Source organism: Melitaea cinxia, chromosome 9 (assembly GCF_905220565.1).
Source record: "Melitaea cinxia chromosome 9, ilMelCinx1.1, whole genome shotgun sequence".
Classification (NCBI taxonomy): domain Eukaryota; kingdom Metazoa; phylum Arthropoda; class Insecta; order Lepidoptera; family Nymphalidae; genus Melitaea; species Melitaea cinxia.
The window spans coordinates 11059556-11084147 of record NC_059402.1 but is presented as its reverse complement, the minus strand read 5'-3'; the positions used below and the strand labels follow the sequence as shown (position 1 = coordinate 11084147).

At 32.7% G+C, this 24592-nt stretch overlaps 4 protein-coding genes across 4 annotated transcripts in view; 3 read left to right on the top strand and 1 right to left on the bottom strand.

Annotated features, from left to right (window-relative positions):
• Nucleotides 1–368: 368 nt before the first annotated feature.
• On the bottom strand, nucleotides 369–4002 carry LOC123656678 (the record flags this gene model as incomplete). Its single annotated transcript, XM_045592336.1, has 4 exons — nucleotides 3043–4002; nucleotides 2881–2949; nucleotides 592–681; nucleotides 369–416 (listed from the first exon to the last, which is right to left on the bottom strand). Coding segments are annotated over exons 1-4 (1155 nt in total), but the record flags the coding sequence as incomplete, so codon positions are not given.
• A 930-nt stretch (nucleotides 4003–4932) lies between these two features.
• LOC123656440 (malate dehydrogenase, mitochondrial-like) lies at nucleotides 4933–9260 on the top strand. The gene is given in 8 exon segments (XM_045592125.1): nucleotides 4933–5035; nucleotides 5304–5467; nucleotides 5572–5679; nucleotides 5743–6006; nucleotides 6353–6571; nucleotides 6651–6776; nucleotides 8021–8167; nucleotides 8855–9260. Coding segments are annotated over 8 exon segments (1338 nt in total). The 5' UTR covers nucleotides 4933–4965; the 3' UTR covers nucleotides 9095–9260.
• A 5830-nt stretch (nucleotides 9261–15090) lies between these two features.
• On the top strand, nucleotides 15091–17532 carry LOC123656136. Its single transcript, XM_045591844.1, has 5 exons — nucleotides 15091–15217; nucleotides 15303–15427; nucleotides 15555–15612; nucleotides 15699–17339; nucleotides 17429–17532. The coding sequence occupies exons 1-5, from the start codon at nucleotides 15091–15093 to the stop codon at nucleotides 17530–17532; spliced, it is 2055 nt and encodes a 684-aa protein (XP_045447800.1).
• Nucleotides 17533–23970: 6438 nt separating this feature from the next.
• LOC123656134 overlaps nucleotides 23971–24592 on the top strand; it is a 40039-nt gene continuing 39417 nt past the window's right edge. Inside the window, exon 1 of the mRNA XM_045591843.1 lies at nucleotides 23971–24022. Within this exon, the coding sequence (XP_045447799.1) occupies nucleotides 23971–24022 (52 nt within the window). The remainder of the gene's footprint in view (nucleotides 24023–24592) is intronic.

The window sequence follows — 24592 nt, the reverse complement described above, 5'->3', positions numbered from 1 at the left end:
AAATCCCTGTCAGTGTTTACTCTTCACGTCCCGTCCCCACCCCGTCCCCGTCCCGTCCACGTTACGTATGCATCAGCCTTTAATCCCCCACGCTACTCCATTGCGGGTTGGCGGATATATTCCCTACTATGAGTAACGATCTCTATCAGGTCACAGCCGGGACCGACAGCTTAACATGCCGTTTGAGGTACGGTAGAGACATCCAGAAGGGCAAATGACCAGACCGGAAATAAATATTTATACACTAATATCCACTCCCGCCGCCGACTCGGCACACGTACCATAACGCCAGAGTGTTCGTCATATTATATTACTATATAGAATAAGTAATAATAAAATGAATTATGTAATATTATTTACACTTTTCTATCAAATTGAACTAAAATTGTTATAAACATCATAGCCGATGCCAGCATCTGAAAAAAAAATATTAACAATGTTAAAAAAATATGTCAATCTCAGTGTTTTATAATAAAATTTTAATATAAAAATATTAATGTTATTTTGTATTGGTGTGACGAGAACCATTATAATATAAGACGAATTGAATAACTATCAATAGTTACTACTATATTTTTGTAGCTTACTTACATTATACAAAAGTGTTCCATCCAAGGGAAAGAACTCATACACAGTCAGTTCCATTCGTTGGTGGGACATGAGGGAACAAAAATGTTGTATCTGAAAGAAAATGCGTTTATATAAATACATAAAATAAATAAACGGTTCACAGTCATAAATTTCTTATGCAAAAATTTACACTATATTGCAAGTTATAATCTAGTTATTTTTTATCAGAATAATATATGTTATACTATTAAACGAGCAATTCTTGTATATACGTACCTATAATCAGAATCTCGGAAACGGCTTCAACGATTTTCATGAAATTTAGTATGCAGGGGATTTCGGGGCGATAAATCGATATAGCTAGGATCGTTTTTTAGAAAATATCGTTTAATCCCTGTTTTTAGGCAATAAAAAAATGGCTACAATATCGTTAGAATACGAAGGTAAATTTCGCAATTGTCTATAAAGTTCTAAAAAATCAGTTGAGAGTCGGCCGGTCGGGATCGACCGAAAAGACCACGATTCAAATCCCCATGTTTTTCCTTTTTTTTTTGTAATTGCACTCATGATTTTTTATTTAAATAACCAGTTCATATTTTTTATTATTATGTCGGTATAATAAAATCGGAAAATATTATTCATATTTTATCAATATGTAATTCGTATTTAAATATGATTTCCAAAAAAACACGATTTACTAAAAATACCGAGCTAATCTCGGTCACCTAGGTACTATTTAATACAAAATAAGAGTGTGTTAAAATAAAATTAGACGAAACTCAACGGTGAAATGCTGTCAGCATTCTTGGCATAATTCCACGGGGACATGATTTGTACCAAAACTAGCTGTAAATATTTAGTCCTTTTTTTACCCGGAGGAAATCCCTAACGGATGCCTACAGCCCGGGGGAGCTGGAGGGTATGTCCGAGTCGCACGGACTAAAACCTCTGGGGTGTTTCTTCGACACGCCTGAGCGGAATCACGGGGATGCAGTTGCACTTCCGCGATACCGGTAGCGATTGCCTTAAAAGCTCGACGCGATTCGTAACTCCTGAGAGGCTCCCTCGAACACAAAGGTCGCCTCCCTTCTCAGGACCGTGCAATGAGGAAAATACATCCCCCGATCTATCGCCCACTGGTCCGGCGTTACGGCGGCAGATTGGCCAGGTAAGCCCTGCGTCGCCGACCGCGCCTTCCGCGACGAATCAGGAGCGACTTTGGATCTTGTTCTCGCTCCCGTTCTGCCGCTTCCTTCTGCAGCATAATGGAATTGCAGAAGGAGGAAACTGCTATCCATTTTTCCTCACGGTCGACCATAGCCCTAATTAAAGCCGACAGCGAGAGATCCAGCCCAACAACTGCCGATAAGGCGGTGCGCTTTTCACTCCACGCTGGATAGTCCGCGCGCGTGTGCTCCACCGTATCCTCAGCGCTGACGTTGCAGTGATGACTCTCCGACGTTGGCTCCCGCCCCAGCACTTGGCACAGGTAGCGGCCGAAGCAGCCATGCCCAGTCAATACCTGTGCCAAGTGGAACGACAACGCCCGTGTCTACTTTCAACCCATTCACGCAGGCAGGGCCGAATCGCCGCCACCAGCTCCCGGCTCACCTCTGAATTCTCAAGGATGGCCGACCACTTCCGAAAGAGGTTGTCGCGAACAACTTTCCTCCATCGCACGACCTCTTGCGGAAGAGATGGTTCCTCTCTCAGATGCGCTTCCGTCGTGCGCCAGAAGACAGTTGCGAGGACTTCGACTTCCAAGTCCCACGCAGGGCTGCTGGCGAGAAGGCACGATGCGGTGTTGTAAAATTTCCTATACAGCCAATTATGTGTACATTTTTAATATGTTTTTTTTTTAAATAATTTTGATATTTGGTTCTGAGTTACCGCGGGGCCGTCTATTGTGAGTTCTTCACAGAACCCCTAGCATAAAAATCACCATATCAAAAATTTCGATCCAGAGATAATATCGTTGGATAGCTTAATTGGCTAGAGCACCGACACGATTAGTCAGAGATACAATGCGATGCAGGTCGATTTTTTGATATGATATTAAAAATGTTTAGAATTCCCTAATGTGTGGGTAACACAAAAATAAATAATACGAATTGTTTATTAATCTGAGAATACGAACTACAATAATAAGTACTTTAGCAGGGAAGCAAGTTCAAATAAACAAACAGCTGGCAAACAATTTTTAAAAATGATAGAAATATATTATACCTATCCTCATCTACAACAGTTTTGTCAAAAATTCTGAAAAAAAACGACTCGTACAATTTACAATTTCGACATTTATTTACATACCTCCATAAACCAACGTGAATCCTGATTATCTGTTGGTATGTTATGCAAAGATTGACCAATACGAAACGCCTGAAAAGTCAAAAGTGTTTCTAAATTCCATTATCAAAACAAAACTACGTCATCGGCGATATAATTATATAAAGTTACTGTTTTAGTCTATACCTTTAACTTTAGTAAATTACCAGCGTAAGAAAAGGAATAGATTTTGAATATCTGATAAACAATCCAGATGAAACAATGTAAAGTATCATGAACTGAAAGGCTGTTTTCCACCAAAACTCCGTGATATATTGTATGAGCTTCGCTGACGATTGAGTGAAAACACTGTAGCGCAGAAATTAAAATAGGTCCTTGAAATATTTCGTTTATAAATATTTTAATTTCAAACGCCTTTATGTATGCTAGTTCCATCTGACGCAATGTAAGCCTCGCTTTTGGCTTTACCTCAACAACATCGCTAACTATAATTTTGTTATTAAATGTAAGTAATAAACAATGCTCATTTAGGTTTTCAAGGATTGCAACGAGCATCATCGTCATTGTGTAGTGTAGAGCTAATACAATAAACTGTATAGCTTGTGACATATCGAAAGTAAATGTAACAAGAACTATTTTCCATATCGAACTATTTCGAGTAAAATTCATTGCAAACTGCGCGATTATTACTGTAAATAAACTTGCTATCGTTACAATGTTCACATGAAGTCGCAGGTCAGAAAGAATAGCCTGACTTTTGCTATTATTTGTTACGTCATACCAAGTGCTTATTATCATATTCAACGCCTTTATATATTTATCACGATGAAGATAAGCACATATGTAAGCGACTGTAATAAATATTACTAAAGTGGATAGTTCCAACACACAGTTAATTTTGGTCATAATCACTTCAATCATTTCAACGTCTTCTGGAGTTTGCATGATATTCTTAGTAAATAGGATTGAAAATATATAAATAATCAACATCACAGATATGGTACACAAGGAATTAATGTACATTGATTTGTTAACGGTTTCATATATTTTTTTCGCTTTATTATACTTTATGGCATACGGGAACAATCCAAGCAGTGAATTAACGATATATATCGGTTTGATGATTTCTTCCATATTTATCAGCCGTTCGGTTATATTTTTAACATGACAACATTTTTCCCTTAAACTTAACATTTTGTACAGAAAATCAACTTTATTTGCGAAGCGAATGTGCTCCTAAACAAGTCACTTTATTGCTATAAATTGTAGCTGACTGCACCAGTACATTAGTGAATTGCCATTAGTTATCTAACAACAAAATAACGTCGTATAATTAAAAATTCATTTTTAATGCGTGTCAAATGTTATTGTACAGCCATTAATTTTCCATTCGTGTTTTGTCGATGTAACTAACAAATTGTTGTTTGTACTATATTATTTCAAAACAAGTGCACATGTAATGAGGCTACGACTTAAATATTACTGGATAAAACTATAAGTAATTCAAGACTACTCCGTTTTATCTGATAACGTTATAGCATAGTGTGTGAAATGATACTAAATAAATAATAGTTGTGTTTGGTCGCTAATGAAAAAAAATTTACAACTTTAATTACGTCGACAAGTAATACAACGTAGGTACACGAAAAATAGTCAAGTAAATACGCATTATTAGATATAACTCGAAAAGTACCAGTTAGATCTCGATTAAATTTAAATGGGACTACATGACTTACACTACCTTTCGATTAAAAAAAAATCATCGAAATCGGTCTACCCAGGAAAAAGTTCTGAGGTAACATACGTTACAAAAACACAATCAAATGGAGAACACCTCCTTTTTAGGAAGCCAGTTAAAAATAGTATAAATAAGTTCCCAATACATTGAAGACAATTATTATCATCTATCAAAATTATGACAGACAGTCAAAATTTCACGACCTTAAATACAATGTGCAAATACTAATTTTAAAAAAATTGTAAAAAAAATTTAATTTAAAAAAAATGTTTTCCAAATATTTGTGGAATGTAGGTAAAAAATACATGGGAATAGTTAACATTAATATCAAAAATTATTGTACTGTAAACCAAAAACCCTGTTTAAACCGAATGAAACGTTACTATAGCACTTGCCCGGCTGGGATGAAGGTCACAATTTGCGGCGCTGCAGGATGTACAGGTTCGTTGAGTTAAAATTACATTTTTTTTTTTATTAATATACTTACTACCCGTAAACCCTAGGAGCGAAAATTTCGTTGTTTTGGTTGTAAAAATTATTATCAAATAATATTAAATGTAAAATAATGTAGAATTATATTAATTGTATAGTAGGTATGTGTTAAAATAAATTCGCGTACCTATATGCAAACATTTTTTTTTCTTTTCTATTTATTGTTAACAAATGGCTTACAAGGTTTTTCTATTACTGTACACTTTCATATTTACAGGACAACCCCTAGCATTGTTGTTGAAACAGTGTCCATTATTAGACGAGATAGCGTTGTACGATGTCTGTGCAACATGTGGCTACGGTATGGAGCTAAGTCATGTTGATACCAAGTGCAAAGTGTCTTCGTTTTCTGGACGTCACATGCTCTGTGATGCTCTTAAGGTTATATGTCTTGAAGTGATACTTTCATAATTTATTTTATGATTTTTAAACTATAAAGGTTAGATTGTATGTATGTGGTTTAGTTAATACTAGTATTGTTACAGGGTGCAAAAGTTGTGGTTATAGTTGCAAGAAATCAATGCGACACTTTTGAAAATAACGCTCCGGTCGTAACAGAAATCGCTTTACAAATGTGTAATACTTGCCCTGATGTAAGTATGAAATAAATACGAGGAAAAACATCGATCCAAATACTTAATCACCCTTTCTTGCAGGCTTTTACGATAGTAGCGACTGAACCCATAGAAAGTTTGGTCCCGCTCGTTAGTGAGATTCAAAGACTGCGTGCAACGTACAATCCGCGACTACTTCTGGGTTGTGTCGAGTTAAACTGCGTTCGAGCAAACACTGTTTTAGCGGATTTTCTCCGGGTACCTCCTGAATCAGTTCGTGTTCCTGTAATTGGCGGAGCTACGTCTAAAACCATGGTCCCGGTGTTGTCCGCTGCTGTTCATCCGGGTACACTAACACAGGAACAGGTAAATCTTTAACTATGACTATATTTACAATATTTTTTTAGGTTAAGACGTCCTAGTTAGACGTGTTTTTTGACTGTTCCATTTCTGTCCATCATATCGTGATACCTCATAAACTTCCCTGATGACTTTTTTTGAACGCAAAAATTATACTTGATATATACGAGTAGCTATATCTGTTGGTTAATGGTTGAAAGCTAGTTAAGACTAGAGGGTATATTCGTTTTTTTTTTAAAGCAGACAAACATTATCGCTTCGTAATATAAACAGATCGCCTAAAGATACTCATTAACGTGCCTAATTTTTGTCTTTTATTATGGTTTAAATATTTTAATTTTTACAAAATTAGACTGAGTGTGTAACATCGGCTATAATGAATGGACAAGAGACAGTGTGTGCGGCAAAAGGCTCGAGTACTGAAACTGCATGCCTGGCAGGCGCTTACGCTGTCGCAAGAAACACTATAAACGTTGTGAAGGGCTTGCAAGGAGGCAGAAATATTGTACAATGCGCATACGTGGACAGCCTTGGAACATGCGCGCCTGATTGCCAATTTTTTGCCAGCGAGGTTAGAAACCAATTATGATGCGTTAAGTATTCTAAAATAAAATGTAACGTGCAATATTTAGTATGTTTTTTATTTTTAGGTTAATTTAGGACCTTCTGGTATAGAAAAGAACTTAGGTATTCCAGAATTATCCAAGTTCGAGAATTGTCTACTGTTCAACTGCTTGCCGTACGTTCGTAACGAGATTGGTCGTGCTATATGGCTGGTAATATACTAATAACGTTATTTATACATGGATCTATTTTTACGTAGTTTCTAAATAAATAAATATAATCATACCATTTATTATTATATCGTAATCAAAAACATATTACTTAGAAAATGTACTTACTGACTTACTTAGTAACGTAGACGTACTTAGTAATTGTAATTTATCAGAGACCATTTACATAGACAATTATGTATCAGTTAACTATCGTCAAATGCTGAGATACACATAGTTAATACGGATAGTCTATAAGTTGTTTTTTTTTACATAATTAAGATCTGTTTAAACAAATTTTATTTTCTCTTGCTTCGGAAAAGTTTCTTTACTGAAATTTAAAACGGCAAAAAGCAAAAAAAACATCTATCCTTCTAAAAACAATGCATAAAAGTATTTCAATGTCTCGAAACTTCTCAAAAACTTTATATAAAGCACGGTAAACAAGTTACGTACACCTACATAGTCTACACTTACATGTTTGCCGTACTTAGAGGAATTTCAATTGAAATAAAAATAATAATAAATAATAAAATAGTTTTATTTGCTCAAATTATGTGGTTTACATTATCTAGAAGCCCTGCGACCTGTGCTAGCTTAAAAAAAGCTGTGTTACAGGCCACAGTGTCTTCCCCAAATATTAGTTTCTTGTTACATAATCAGACTTTGCATTCAGATAGCGAAAACTTAAATGAAACTGTAGACAAGGATGACAATAACACAATAATAAAACAAAAATTATAAATACAAAATTTGAAAACAAAAAAGGTTGACAATTATTAAAGTATGGAAAAAAAATATTTTTCATTAGTGTGTGTTTAGTTGTGATTGATTGTATGTGTGCGTGTGTGTGTATGTGTGTGTGTGTGTATGCGTGTGTGTATGTGTGTGTGTATTTGTGTGTGTGTGGAGTGTGGATATGTGTTTGTGTGTGGATATGTTTGTGTGTGTGTGTGGATATGTGTAAGTGGGAGTGTGCGTGTGTGTATGTGTGTGCGTCTGAGTATGTAAAAACGTGTCTGCGTTTTGCTGTGATTTGGAATGAGTTTGACCTATTATTTTATTGGTACGAATAGATTTTCAATATTTTCATAGCCTTGTGTTTGAAATAGTTATATAGTTGAATAGTTATTATTCTATTCAAGTCAGAATAAAAAAATAGTAGATACTGGTGTAGCTGCTGATCAATAGCTCCTTTAACCTTTTTTATAATCTTAATAGTTATATTTTATCACAATAAATCACAGGTTTACACAATGTGTAATCAATGCTGTTGTTCAACTTGCGTGGCACATCCGTGCACGTGCTTTACGCCTCCAATCGTCCCTTGTGTGCCGCCTTCCGTCTGGACCTGTGATTGCCCTGACTCCTGTCGAGATGAATATCTGGCTTCCGTAAGTATTATGAGAATTTTTTATACGTGATAACGTCTAATAAATCGATGAACGGCGGTTTTAAGAGGATTTTATAGCAACTTTTCAAATATGTAACTAGTGAACGAAATCTATAAGAATTTGTTTGGTAAACAAAAACAAAATTTCTATAAATTATTTTTAATAATTGACATCTCAATAATGATCATATGCCTAAATATTTCGTGCATTACATCGCATTGCATTTAGCTTGTAATATCCCACTGCTGGGCATAAGCCTTTTTCTCCCATGTAGGAGAGGGATCGGAGCTTAATTCATCACGCTGCTCCACTGCGGATCGTCGGACATATTCCCTACTATGAGTAACGACCGCTATCAGGTATTTTTGATAACAACCACGACCGTGCTCTCCGAGGTACGTTTGGGGGACCCACAAGGACAGACATCCAAACCGGAAAGAAATATTTGTACAAATACAAATATCCATCCCGAGCGGGAATCGAACCCGCAAACCGTCGGTGTTTTAGGCGACTACTCGTACCACCACAAAAGCGCAGTTGTTAAAAATAATAAAATACTTCGTGCAAAATAAGTAATTACGAGCTCGATAATTTTTTAAACCGGTAAAATAAACCTCGAGATTATGAATTTGGTGGGCCGCATTATAATATAAAAATAAAATATATCGTTTACAATGGAATTTCTAGATATGCCGTGAAATGAGCTGTAAATGTGGAAGTACGGAGTTGTGCTGGAGACCTCGTGAAGCTGACTACAACGCGGCGCGGGCTGCTAACTTAAAACACCAAATGCCACTTAAGGGCCTGTCGTGCAATGTTTACAACGTGCCCAGAAGCGTGCGAATTGAACAAGCAATAAGAAATCAAGTAAAAGATTCTTAACTAGCAAAAAATATGTCTTGTAATGCAAATAATTCCTTTGTATAAAATGACGTGTATAAGACAATTTTTTTATTTAAAAGTTTTTAAGATATAACATTTATTTGATAATTTTATTAATAAATGAACAATGTAATTTTTATAACAAGTAAAAATTTTGTTTTTGTTTTAAATCTGGATTACGAATAAAATAAGCTCTTGACTTTCCTTGTAACATTGTTAACTTTGTTTTTGACTGTACCGAAGAAATTTGTTGCTTCAACATTATTATTTGCCTGAAAAAAAGTATTCATTATAGTTACAGAGATATCGATCAATGGAATCACCATTTTATCAATTTTTACAATAATTTTAAAGTTTATAGAAAACCTAAATGGCCAATTGTAATAAATCAAAGATAAATATTTTGAAATAACGATAAAAAACTAATAAGTCAATAAACTTATTTTTTACCCGTTTTACATAATTACAGCTTGCTTTCAAATATATTAGTCAATATCATTTTTTTTTATGAAAAATCAACAAGTAAGTCATATATTTTTCATACCTCATCAAGTGTTGTACCCTCTGCTTTTATTTTATTTTGTTCAGCTGGATATATTTCGTTAATAGTTGATTTACTTAAGCATTTCTGTGAACATTAAGTGTTCAATGACAATCACGTATTCCGTAAAAAAAAACAAAACTATATTAAACAAATATATATATATAATACCCTCGATATGTTGACAGTTATTCCGGAAGGTTGATTTACACATTTTGATGATTTCTGTAATTACGAGTTATAATTAACAATCAGATTTCTTATAGAATAAGATTTTTTTTATAAATGCACTTGGTTCCTAAGCACAGTCTACATTACATTTCGAACATCTGAAGCGTTTTTCCACAAATAGTCTAAGTTCATCGATTGATCGATTCTAACATGTTTTATTACAAGTATACTTTAAAGTATCCTATGAATATGTTGAGTGTGTTAATATAACATCTCCATTAGTTCTGCTGGGCGATAGTTACAAAATGACACCGAATAAATAAAACAACTACATTACCTTAGGTAGATTTATTGTTATTCCCGATTGACCTGCGTAAAGTGCTGCGTTCTTGATGTAAGGACCAACGGAAGCTTTACGATTTAACATAATCGCTTCACTCTTTTTTGAAGTTATATCCTTTAATATTATTTAAAAAAAATGAAAATATGTAGGTACATACGAATAGTATTATTAATTACAAATTTATATTAGTAGATACCTTGACTATAATATCCTCCTTTATGCTCCAAGATATTTCTTTTGATTTAATTGGGAATGAATTATCTTTCTGAAAAAGTATTAATAATCTCTAGCTATAGAAAGTTTTATAATGATTAATTATGAAAAAAATACAGTAAAAAGGTTCTTCAAGCTGCCGCGGTATAAATATAAAATGTAGTATTAGCAAATGACTTGTACAACATTTTGTTTCACTCTAAAAATGTGATTATGGAAACATACAGGAAATGGTTAATTATTACCTTTTATCTTTTTTTTGTGCTCTGTGGTTACTGCATTAAAGAATATAGCCACCCCTTTCTTCCCGTGGGTGTCAGAGGTGGCGACTAAGGGATTCCAGGTATTCCAGTCCCACTACAACCTTGGAACTTAAAAAGCCGACCGGTGGCGGGATAACCAACCAACTGCTGGCTTTGAAATACACAGGCCGAAGTCGGGCAGCAGCGTCTTCGGCGCGACAAAGCCAGCCCAGCGGTCACCAACCCGCCTGCCCAGCGTGGTGATTATGGGCAAAACACATGAGTTCGCGCCATAATGTTTGGCACGAACTTGGGGAGACCTATTTCCAGCAGTGGACTGCGACAGGCTGAAGTCATGAAGTGATGATCTTATTTTTAAACAAGAATATTGTATACTCGTCGCATAATATATTATAATACAGCAGGACATGTCTTGCTCCAAATTGTGAGCAGGCCGGCTGGAAAGGTACATCTGTATATAAGATCATAAATTACTAATACTGTTCTGATCTTCAGGAGCTATAGCTACCATACTCAACATTGGAGCACAATACTACTTGAGAGCAAGTAGTATTTGGCGCTGATCTTCTGTAAGGTTAAGATACTTCCACCTACGGACTGCTTCAGAACTTGAACAGGATATATCCTGCTGAGCCTTACCTCAACAAATATTAATACTTTTCACGCTATGTAACCCTATGTCTTTCATCATCAATTCATCAAAAAAAGAGCTTTAAAGGAATTGAATTTTTTTTTTGTTCAAGTAGCACAAGTGGTAGTTTTTTTTTATTAAAGAGTAAAATATTTTTTTGAAAACAATCATCTCTTCCTGTGTGTTGAATTCGCAAAGGATTTAATTTTTGCGAGCAAGAATATATATAATTATCCTACTTTTACTTTGTTTATATTACCGCAATCTTTAGGTTATTTTCGAACGCGTCTTCGTAAGCTTAGAATTAAAAAAAAATGTTAAGTTCGTAGAATTATAAAATAAATAAATTTAAAAAATAAAAGTAGCCTAAGTTACTCCTTATTACATCAGCTATCCGCCAGTGAAAGTCCCGTTAAAATCGGTCCAGCCATTTCAGACATCACCCTGAACAAACAGATAGACAGACAGACAGACAAAAATTGTAAAAAAAATTATTTTGGAATATGTACCGTGTATACATCCATAACTATGCATTTAGTAAAAAGCGGTTATTTTAATATTACAACAGACACTCCAATTTTATTTATTTGTATGGATTTGAAGAATCTAAATTAACCATTCTAATACATAAAATTCTCGTGTCACAGTGCTAGGGGCCAAACACCACTGAAATGGCTTGACCGCTTCTTTATTAAATTTTTTGGGATATTTTGGTAGGTCTTAGAATCGGTCTTAAATTATTTTTTAAATATGTTATAAGGGTGGTCCACCGCGTAATATATTTTTTTCATTCTTTGGCAAATATTATTTTTATTTTACTATGACTTGACAATAAAAATTCAGATAACCCTAAAATTTTCAACTTCTTACCACCAACCCCTAATTTTAATAGCTTTTAGCGGCAAAACAACGTCCGCCGGGTTAGTAGGGAAAATTAGATTAGTACAATTTTATAACTTTAAATATCGTTTTTTATTTATTAAACATATAAATAATTATGTTTTACATTTACAATTTCTTTATTTTTTAAAAAAATAGCCGTATCATGATAACCATAGGAAATAATAGGCATTTCTATATCTACAAGAAGAGTAAGCAAAGCACAAAGAACTGTTGACGTGCTGGCTGTATGCGCTTAAAAAAATAGTATTTTTAGTTCTTTCTTTAGATTAGAACAGTTTTATAAATAAAAATATCTCAAATACGTTACGTACATTTATACCGTCATTATTAAAAATTTTGCAACGACCATTCCATAGACCTACATACCAAAAAGAGTACTTTTATTATTTATTTTATATACATAATATTAAACACGTAACTTTCATAAAACACAAAGCGATGATTAATCTTGCTGGGCGGTTCATTTTATAATTAATACCATAAAATTTAGTTAAAAAGAGCAGGTTCAGCAATAGTTTCATGTCTATTTCACAAGTTCTCATTTATTTCTTAACTACGACCAATCTAAGCGGATGGTAGAACTAGTCGGATCGTTTAACAATCGTAAATGTAGACAGACACACTAGAAACTCTTTATAAATGGGCACAAATATAATATATTCAAATGCCGAAGGCGCGATGCGTTGAAACGTTGTCTTCGGAGGGGGCCTCGTAGGACACTCCGCAACAGAAGAACTGTCTCACCATGCGAGAGACACGCGAAGCTCGAGAGTCGCTGCGCGGCAGCCCGCCTGCTTCCTCGTCATCGGACTATAATAATAATAATAGAAACAATATGAGCAATGTTGTCACCCGTAATTAAATTAGAAATCTTATAATTATAAAGATAAAGCAATTAAGAAGATTTTGTCTTTCCCATATAGTATTAAGGTGAGTAAAAATATAAAATGGGCTGCCGCGCATCACTCTTTTTGACATGATGGATGGATGATGCTTTACATATCAAATAAAAGCCTTACCCAATCGGAATGTTTTTTCGCAACTTCAGGCGTTCGTACTTCTTCAACTTCTTCTGTTATGCTGTCTTCATCGGCCCTGCCTACTGCTTCTTTGTTAGCAGCAATAAGATCGGACTTAGCCTGTATGTCGGGTATGGGCTGGGACAAAGGCATATTAGCCCCTTTCTAAAACAATAATAGAATTGTTTAAAACTTAACTACAAATAAATAAAAAAACGTTTTATTTAAAATGTATTAAACTAACTAAAACTAAGTAAAATTTTAATTTAATAATTAACTAAACTTAGTTAACTAGTACAATGAACAATTTAAAAATACCATTGTTTTACGAATCACGCAAGTTTTGGCTACGTTTATCTAAATGTGTACAGTACATTATAGTACATACAGTGGTAGTATCTTTCATTCAATTATCATTGAAAAAATTGGACTTATCGCGTGACAGCTATTTATTTCGTATTAATTTTATTAGTTTACCTTAATATCTACTTCCATAGTTTGTAATGTGATAGTTTCAGGTGAGTGGTCCCGCCTCTCTATATTGGATGTTAATTTTTTTGTAACACTCTGCTTTTGACTATCACAAAATAGACCTAAAATAAAATAGATGATGATTTTTTAACGTATAATACTTTTCTCATGCTATTGATAAAAATAGATTAATTAACCTCCTTCGCTTTCCTTCTTCTTCTTGATCTCATTTTCATTAAGGGCTGTATCTTCTGAAAAATATTTTAACTCTTCCGCAACAGCTGTTCAAAAGAAAACTCTATATACAAACTTAATTTAGTAGATTACCAATAGTCTTGTAAAAACAATGCTGGATTTGGGTGACTTGGGTTTACCTTAATTACTTTCCGAATAAAAGGATTTATTTTCAGTGTAGAGTGAAGTAGTATTTTAAAAAATTGATTACCATGAACAAAATAAAAACATTGTTTTCACAAGTGCGAAATTAGTACGTGAGACGAAATATAACCGGAAATGTATCTGATCACTTGTGGAGGCGTCATAGTTTCACTTAAAACGAGTATCGTTTCCTTATTAAATAATAAATTAAAACTCATTATTGAAAGGGAACAGCAGTCATTTTGAGGCTATTTAATAAAATAAACCTTAAGGAATTCTTTTGATTAACATTCATACACATTTCATAAGCATTGGACTTTTTTTAATTTTGCGGCGATTTTAAAATTTTGTTAGATATTTATATAATTATAAAAAATTAAAAAACAATAATATGTTATATGTAAAAAAATATATATATATATACACGGAACGATGGATGCTCTGCGTTTTTGGTGGTGATTAATATCATCTTGCAGCTCTTTGGATCGATAAGGTTGCTTGAGTCGACCGCCAGGCGTCTTTTCAACCATCATTACAGAACCTTCAATGGCGTTCCCGCCACTCTTTGTCTCTTGCTCCGACATCAGGAAAACTCAAATATCCATTCGCTCCCCGAAACGATTTGCCCACTCTTTTAACAATAAAAAATTCTATTTCAATTTTTACAAATGTATAATTATTGTTGAAAACGTCACGCCTTGTAATTTTGACAGTATTATTTCTTGTTTTTCCTCATCTTCTAATTTTGAAATAGAATTTATAGTACCTACATTACATTTAGAAGTAAAAAATATATTTAATAATATTACAAACACGAGTAATTTTTACTCTAACTTAATTCTAATTTGTTCTTCCTTTTCATTTTACTTCTTTCTTTCGAAAATAAAAATAGTTAATAAAGAAGTAATTTTTTTCTTTCATTTATTTTCGTCCAAAGAAGTAGAATGATTTATGCCATTTTAAATGTTTTATATTTTATGTCAGTTATCATGTTACAGAACTAGGAGATATGTAAAATTTTTAAATTGAATCGGAATTATAGTGTTTATTTCTTTTTTGGTTTATTAATACAAATAAACTATGCTCGAGAAAAAGAGAATAAAATGTGATGGAAAATAAAAATATTCCGTCCAGCAAAAAGTTAATATCCATCCAAGAAGAAAAAGTAATACGTCAAGTGGATTATGATTCCATTGCTGAATCTTCAAATTGTTCACCTAAAAAATTACTGTTAGGTAATTATTTGAATTAATTTTAGTAATCACATCCAAATGTTCTTATGTTTTCAGTTTAGATTATAAAATATTACATATTTTGTAGAGATATTTCGAAAAAGTTCTTCTTCTAAACAATCATCTCAAAAAATACTTGTGTCCATAAAACCAAAAACTCCAGCGATCAAAACTTTATTTTTAGCTGAAAAAAATCGATTTCATTCAAAAAAGGTACTCAGACAGTATTCAAATACCTAATTTACGTAGTCTATTAAATTTATATATGCATTTTTTTTTTTGTTATTTTAAGAGTAATTTTATAATTTTAACAAAATTATCATGAAAAAAAATATTGCAGCATTCTAATAAAGCAGGTTCGCGACTAGCTTTAGGCGATCACTCATCATTTACAACACGTAAGTAGTTATTTTTGTGGCATGTGCCTAAACTATGGTAATGAATTAATTATTTATTTGTTTTTAATTCAATAAATATTTTTTAGACCTTAGCGATAATGACTCTAACGAACTAAATTCGCTGGAATCCGTTAATTACTTACTGAGAAACTTCACCAAAAGCGAAATTTTACGTGAAAAGACTTCAACGAGTACATTAAAAGAAGAAAGTTTGACGGAAATTTCAAAATGTATAAATACTAATTCTTCATCTCTTTGTCCTACTGTTTTCAAAAACAATTCTAAGCAAAAGTTTGCCAAAAAATGTTATGTTTACACTCAACCACAGTTTACTATGACTTTTCCCAAAATATCGAAAACATATCAAAATAATCACAGAAAAGCCAATAAAGTTGATATTGGTACGTTTGTCTTTGATTCTTCTTCCCAAGACATAGTTACTTCTTCGGAGAACATTAAAAAGTTAAATCAAAGAATAGAACAGTTGGAGAGAAAAATTTTAAGACAGCAAATGATATTTCGTTCTATGAATCCCAAAATACCATTATCTTCGTCAGATGAAGATTCAAAGGATCAAATAATGAAAACTACGTCAAACCAGGGGCGACCAGGATGTAGTTATGTCGAATATAGTCAAGTACCGGCCACATCAGCATTTCAACGACTTCCTCAACAGCCGGCACCTTTATCGGCTAGTAAAGCGACAACTATTCAAAAGGAACACAATTCAGAACAATATGGACGTGATTTTACCCTCTATGATGGAATTACTGCCAGAGGTAGACGTCAATGTGCATCAGTTCCATGCAAAAGAGACGATGGTTCAAGGTCAGCTGCTGATAGAGTACACAAGATAAGGCATAAGCTAAATCCTGTGAGGGATTATAGGCTTATGGATACGGTGCATTATTTAGCACAAGGTGAATTCGCCCCACGTGATGATGGAATAAAGCTAACTCCTTCTCGTGAAGCCGTTTTGAGTGACATAATATGGGAAGATGTCTGTCGTACACACTGGCCCACCACTAGACTTGCACGTCGAATTGCTCATCCAGAAAGATACGGACCGAGATCTGAGCTGCAGCGTTTAATTGACAGTCTGCTTAGAGAACGAGTTGCTCATGTTGAAAGGAGAAAAAGAAGGCATTACCGTATTGTGAAATTGAACCATCGTCATGAAAACTGTCGACCAGTTGGAAAAACTGGAGATATAATAGTAGCTAGTCATAAAGACAAGCCTTGTAACGAAGATAATGATAGTATTAATGGTCGTTCATCTGCTCAAACTTCCGTACGGGAAGGACGAAATACGAAAATATGCAGTCCCCGCAGACAAAAGCGACATTTTAGACAAGAAGACTGTTCACCAGGTCCTAGCCGAGCTACACGTTATTCCACAACAAACAGAGAAGCAACTTGTTGTTACCATTCTTCTAATCCCACAAAACAATCTAAAAATTCAAAACAAGATTCTACTGCAATTCGAAGAAACAATGCCATAGATTTGACTAGTACCAGTAGCACAACTACTAATCAAGTTCGTCAAAAGAATCCACGCCTAGTTGTTAAAAAAAATTCATTCCGAAAAAGGTATAAAGCTGAAGAACCTAATCTAGAACATTTTATTCTACTACCAACCTTGGTAGTTAAAACTCCATCTAATATGAAACGCCAAAAAAAGTTTAACGAACTCTATCATCGAATACTTAACACGCAGTTTAATAAAGGTGAAATTTTCTTTTCTTTTTAATTTATTATTACTCCATACATTTTGTAAGCTTTACGGCATTATTTAACACTATTTTTTTAATTGCAGCTAAAGTCGTCGCTGAGAGTAAAAATTTAGATGGTAATCAAAATAAAAATCAATATAAAAATATAAGCATGTCAAACAGTGATGAAAGTATTTTAAATAATTAACCGATAATATAACTGATACAGATCTTTTTTTAAATATATAATTTATAAGAACAAAGAATTTTCTTTTAAAAATAGTTATAAAAGTACCGTTGTGTCACAGCGAACAGAAACACCGAAATCAGAAATTGTGCAAATATTTCGTATAAGACACTAATACTACTCATACATACATATGTGCAAGATGTTGAGTTCAAAATTACAATTTATATTTGAAAGCAGCTTAATTGATTACATTACATCTATATATAATATTTAAGAAATATTATAGAAATCAAGAGTTCATTATATGTCTGTGGCACACACATAAAAGTTGTACTCGTATGAATACATGACACATATTTTAACATTTCCAATACGCGACAGTCAGTAATCGAGTAAAATTAATTCCCCTTGTGATGATTATCCAGTTTGATGTAACAGCCCTTATTTCCATGGTGCAGACAAACAATAGTTTACACCCAGTAAATCGAGTTAGGTATATCAATTAGTATCAAAGAGTAGTATACTACAGTCATTAATAACGTCAGCATTCGTATCGCCCTATTTTTGCGAGTAATGTTGCTGTATCATGGACAATCATGGCGATAAGTTCCATAATGTTTTGAGGTTAACTTCTAATCGTATTAAATAAATCATAAACCTGTGAGTAAGGAGTTCTTCCAAGATTATTGTATATTATGCCAGGGAGTAATACTATGAACCTGTTGTTTAATTTCATGTCAAAATTTTATGACCAAGTTTGATTAAAAATGTATGGTCTCCGTTTGTAATTTTTTGATTTTAAATTGAAGATAACAATTTAGAAAAATACTACTAAGAAAACTATTAATGCCATTTTGTACTAAAAGTAACTTTTTGTTTAGTTTTCCATTTTTACTTTATTTAATAGTCTCTTAAATCTAAACGCATTTCTAATGTATCTTACGTTTGCTGCCATCGTAGTTTTACTTCTAAGAAAATAATTTCTACGTGACCAATAATAATAGTTTAAAATAAATCTAAACAAATAAAATTGGAATGTCTGTTTGTAATATTAAAATAATCGCTTTTTATTATATTAAATGCATATGGATGTATACACGGTACATATACCAAACAACATTTTTTACAATTTTTGTCTGTTTGTCTGTTTGTTTGTTCCGGCTAATCTCTGAAACGGCAGGACCGATTTTAACGAGACTTTCACTACCAGATAGCTGATGCAATAAGGAGTAACTTGGGCTACTTTTATCTTAGAAAATTATTTATTTTATAATTCTGGGAACTGAAGAATAACTTTTTTATAAACTACACACGGACGAAGTCACGGGCACAACTAGTATACAATATATTCATACAAGAGATATTTTATTATAGTTAATTCAATAATTAATTTAAATTCTATAAAACCTGAACCGTAAAAGACAAATAATAAAAAACATTATGACCATTTTGTAAAAAGAAAATGCACAAATTTTAGAATAAAATTAGATGTTTATTCATGTGTCCCATGTCTTCCAGGCTTTCCCCATTACTCATTACTACACTCTTCAACTAAATAATGTTATGTAAAACTAGTAATTTCTTAGAATGTAGAAATAAATAATTTTAGTCACAGTAAAATTAATTCAATTCTTAAGAGCGTAAACCTATTAGGAAGCATGTACCTATTGTAGACTAGAAGTAGTCGAGTTTATAATTATGTGTATGTATATGCATAAAATTTTCTCTACCATTTTCTTTAGTATAACAGTGCTACTTCCATACGGTACAATGTTAAAATTAACTCTTTTCAAGATAATTAGAAACTTTAATATGTATACTATAGTGTAGTATAATTCCAGTATATCAGTGTATTAAAACAATATACGTATAATTTACTAAACAATATAATAATTTGCTAGACAAACTTTTATCTAAGCAAATTTTAAAAATTCATATTAAGTAGGTTTTGTTTCGATTTTATTTTCGTTGTGACATAGAACATTCGATGGCCCAGTAAGTGATGTCAGAAGGACGGCCGGTAAATATTTGATAAGGAACATTTTCGATCGTTCGTGCCAACCAGCTATAAAATCGATTTATGTTTGCCTACATAGTTTTAAATGACCATGTCTATGTTAACGCTAACATCTAATTGCCGCTTAAATTGGTTTGGATTGTAATTGATGTAGCGTTTTTATTTCCTTTCTTCATTACCTACACTACTGGAAATAAACTTTGCTTAACTGAAATTGGACTTTGTAAGGATTTTAAGTAATAATTAATTATTATCATTTATAATATTAATAAAAAAAAAAACATATTTGTAATTCTTGCATTTTTTCATTGCTTATGAAGTCGTAACACCTGTAATAAATGTACACACGGGTTTTGTTAGATATTTTTTAAGTATTCATATTTTATTGATGATTTGTTGTCGAACTCTCGATTATCATTGTGATAAGTATTATTTCTTTATGTGATAATAATTGAATTAAGGAAACATAAACATAGGTTATGTTTAAGATATAATCATGTGAAAAAAACTAAACGTATCTACTTTAAACGTAATGGAAAATATGAAAAAAAAATTGTCTCAGCGAAAGGAGAAGCAAAACGGAATCTTTACACACAGCAGTCCTCCTAAAGGTAGGAAAGTTTATTTACTTATTTTATCAGTTACTTTAACTATATATAATATAAAAAAACTATATATAATACTAGCTGACCCAGCAATCGTTGTCTTGCCGCTAAACGCTATTAAAAATAGGGGTTGGTGGTAGAGGGTTGAAAATTTAGGGTTGTATGTATATTTTAATATTGTATCATAAAAAAATAAAAAAAAAATATCAAAAAATTAAAAAAAAATTGGGGTGGACTACCCTTAACATTTAGGGGGATGAAAAATAGATGTTGTTCGATTCTCAGACCTACCCAATATACACACAAAATTTCATGAGAATCGGTCAAGCCGTTTCGGAGGAGTTTAACTGCAAACACCGCGACACGAGAATTTTATATATTAGGTATAATACTAAAAGACATTTAAGACTTAATTTTTTCGTAACAGTATGTTAGACTTTTTAAGGTTTTCATTACAGTATTTTTGGAAATAAATTGATTTACTTTGTTACTGAAATGAATTGAAATACATTTTTATTCATATTTCAAATACCATCTAACAGTCTAGTCTAGTCTGAAAGTCGCTTATTCTCATTTTTCACTAACACCACAAAATTTTCGAATACTTAATTTTTTCTAAAATTGTTTTCATGTGTAGCCGTAAAGAATCTAAAAAAAATACGTTTTGAAACAGTCTGTGAAATGTACTGCATGTGAGCTTTTAAGTTTCATTTAATAATTGAACTTCGAAACTTTGAATTGCAGGAATCATAAATTTTATAATTATATTTTACAAATTAAAAGATAACATTGTATATATATAACGTCTCTGATGTCTCAACGGATTTTGACCCTCATATTACTTACTGTTCTTCAAAATTTTGTTTCAATTCCAAAGGCATTATATTTAAAAATTGATAAAATTGTAACCAAGAGAGTGATGACAAACAAGCTAGCAGTAAGTTAAATGTTTCGCCGGACGGAACAAGTTCGCGTGCAACAAGACGTGTCACGTTTGCAGCGTTAGCAGCACGGCCGCGATCACGCTGCTATAGGTTTTTTTTATTAATTAATGAATTATAATCTTAATTAAAATATTTGCGTTAGTTTCTTCTAGACTTATGGTTTCTTATACGATTGGAAAACAGACGTATTTTAAAAGTTTTACTACGCAACTAGCTATGCCCGCGACTTCGTCTGCGTGGAATTTAACAAACACATTTTTCAGTTCGCAGAGTTTATAACTAAATTTCTAAAATAAAAGTAGCCTAAGTTACTACTTATTACATCAGCTATCAGCCAGTGAAATTGCCACCAAAAACGGCCTATCTGTTTCAGAGATTAGCCGGAACAAACAGACAGACGGACAGACGAAAATTGTAAAAAAAGGGTATTTTGGTATACATTAGTAAAAGCAGTTATTTTAATATTACAAACAGACACTCCAATTTTATTTATTTGTATAGATATAGATGATTTTAAATTAACATTACAATAGAATTTTATGTTTATAACGATAACGATTAAAACGTTAGCAGCGTACAATCTAAGTACATGACTGTGCTTTTCATGTGCTTTTTAAATCGCTCGGTAGTATTATTACTAATAGACCTTTATTAGAATTAATATTTACTTAAATTTAAACAAATAACCTACATGGAGAAAGAGGTCCAACAGTGGACAGAGCTGAATCAATCAATCAAATATAAATAAAAATAATAATTAAATATTAGAAATAAATTATGCATTAGCACTAAAATTATTTTAAAATAAAAATAGGTAAAAAAACTTTTTAAGTTAAACGGTTTTATGTTAAACATACATTGCAATGTTTAAGATAAATGTACTAAAAACCAAAAAATAATAAAATAGATACAGTCGTGGGAATTATAAACATATGCATAGACTAGACTAAAATAAAACCGTGGGGCACGTCAATTGTCTACAAATTATCGACTTAATGTGCGATAGAAGAATCGTTTAATTCGTCGTTAAAATAGGCAGTTGGCCCGCAGACGGTGAGGAAATTACTTACTATTTTCTTGCTCATGGAAATTCCAATAGTTATACACTCCATGTAAATAAAAGAGATGTTTCAACTAGTTTATCGTTGGACATTCACACTGCTGGCTGGCGAGGAATCGTTTCACTGCTCGTAGTTTGTCTTTAATCGACGACGGCACGTCAATTGTCTACAATCGTTGATTAAAATGTTTGTTTTGTAATGTTACACTATAATTAGGCAGTTGTTCAACCGACAACGATGGACGTGTGATAAGTAGGGCTAGAATGTGGAAACAAGCTAGCAAGCTCGATTATAAGCGAGTTTTAGGGTTTCATAGTGGTGAGCGAGTAGTACTTTTATCATATGTTTTGTCGATTAAAGACAAACTACGAGCAGTGAAACGATTCCTCGCCAGCCAGCAGTGTGAATGTCCAACGATAAACTAGTTGAAACATCTCTTTTATTTACATGGAGTGTATAACTATTGGAATTTCCATGAGCAAGAAAATAGTAAGTAATTTCCTCACCGTCTGCGGGCCAACTGCCTATTTTAACGACGAATTAAACGATTCTTCTATCGCACATTAAGTCGATAATTTGTAGACAATTGACGTGCCCCACGGTTTTATTTTAGTCTAGTCTATGCATATGTTTATAATTCCCACGACTGTATCTATTTTATTATTTTTTGGTTTTTAGTACATTTATCTTAAACATTGCAATGTATGTTTAACATAAAACCGTTTAACTTAAAAAGTTTTTTTACCTATTTTTATTTTCTAGTTTTTAGTTTTTATTTCGCATTCTGTTTAATTCATTTAGTGCTTCATTATTGCAAGGCCCATCTTAAATATTGAGGTTGTATAGTGCACTGTATTCTTCTTGTCAAGCCCTTTTATTTGATACCCATATTGGTGGGATTGATAAAAAATTGTTATCAGACATTTGGTAGCGGCGGCCAGCTTAGATTTCAATTTTGCATAGTAAATTGTATTCTACTTGTTGAGACCTTTCATTTGATACCCATGTTGATGGGATTGATAAAACCTAAGTTATCCGCCATTTTGTAGAGGCCGCCATCTTGGATTTTAATTTTTTAAAGTACATTGATTATACTGGTTGAGCACTTTCATTTGATACCCATATTGATGGGATCGATAAAACCTACGTTATCCGCCATTTTGTAGCGGCCGCCATCTTGTATTTCAATTTTTTATAGTATATTGTATTCTGCTTGTTGAGCCCTTCCATTTGATACCCATATTGATGGGATTGATAAAACCTACGTTATCCGCCATTTTGTAGCGGCCGCCATCTTGGATTTCAATTTTTTATAGTATATTGTATTCTGCTTGTTGAGCCCTTTCATTTGATACCCATATTGATGGGATTAATAAAACATAAATTATCCGCCATTTTGTAGCGGCGGCCATCTTGAATTTATAATGATAATGAGTAAACATAATTGTATTGTCACCAAAATCCGAAGTGTATACAAAATTTCAGATTAATCGGTTGACAGGAAGAGGGTGAAATTTGAATTACTAAATTTGACCCAAGAATAAATAATAAAACAAACGGGGTGAGCTAAATAAAACCGTTTAAAAAAGTTTATAACAAACATTTAAAGATAACAACCATCGTCATGTCTATCTCTACAAAACGTCATACTTTTAAACTCAAATTTTACCTAAGTTATAACGACGTTTTCCTTTGCCGATAAAAGCTATTCATACTAATATTACATTCAAAAATAAGCTTTATGTCAGTAGCAATAGAGTAGCTATAAAATAACTAGGTCTATAAGAAAACTGTACAGGTATATCAATAAGGTATAACATGTCGCTGATATGCTAGCAAGTGATACGGGTTCTAATAACCCGCACCTAATGATAGTGAAATGTAAGTTAAGCAAACAGCAGGTATACACAAGTTTAATGCATATTTTATAAGAAGTACTTATACTGCTTTACAAACGCTTACTAAAACAATAAATTACCTATATTTATATTGTTTACTTTATAAAAGTATTTGTGTAATTAAAAATGTGAACAGAAACAATCTCCAATTATTACAGCAAAAGAATATCGAAATAAAAAATGTACACGATTTTTTTTAAAATAAATTCGACTTATAGAAATAAAGTTTAGACAAAGTCGATATACACGTTTAGATAAAGTCGAGGTACATAACTGAAAATTGATGTTACATATTTCTTGTTTTTAATATTACCTAATATGTTTAGTTTACTTATATTAGATATTAGATATTTCTAATAATATACAACAATAAATCATTTATCACATTAAAACATTAACCGGAACATTTCATGGTCAGTTAACATTGTAATTAATGACGAAATTATGCATCATTTGAGTGGGAAACTTAAGAAATGTATGTAGACGCGACCTTAGCGTGATGTCGCGTGAAAAGCATATTGCATAAAGTATAGAAGCACTTATTTAAAAAGTC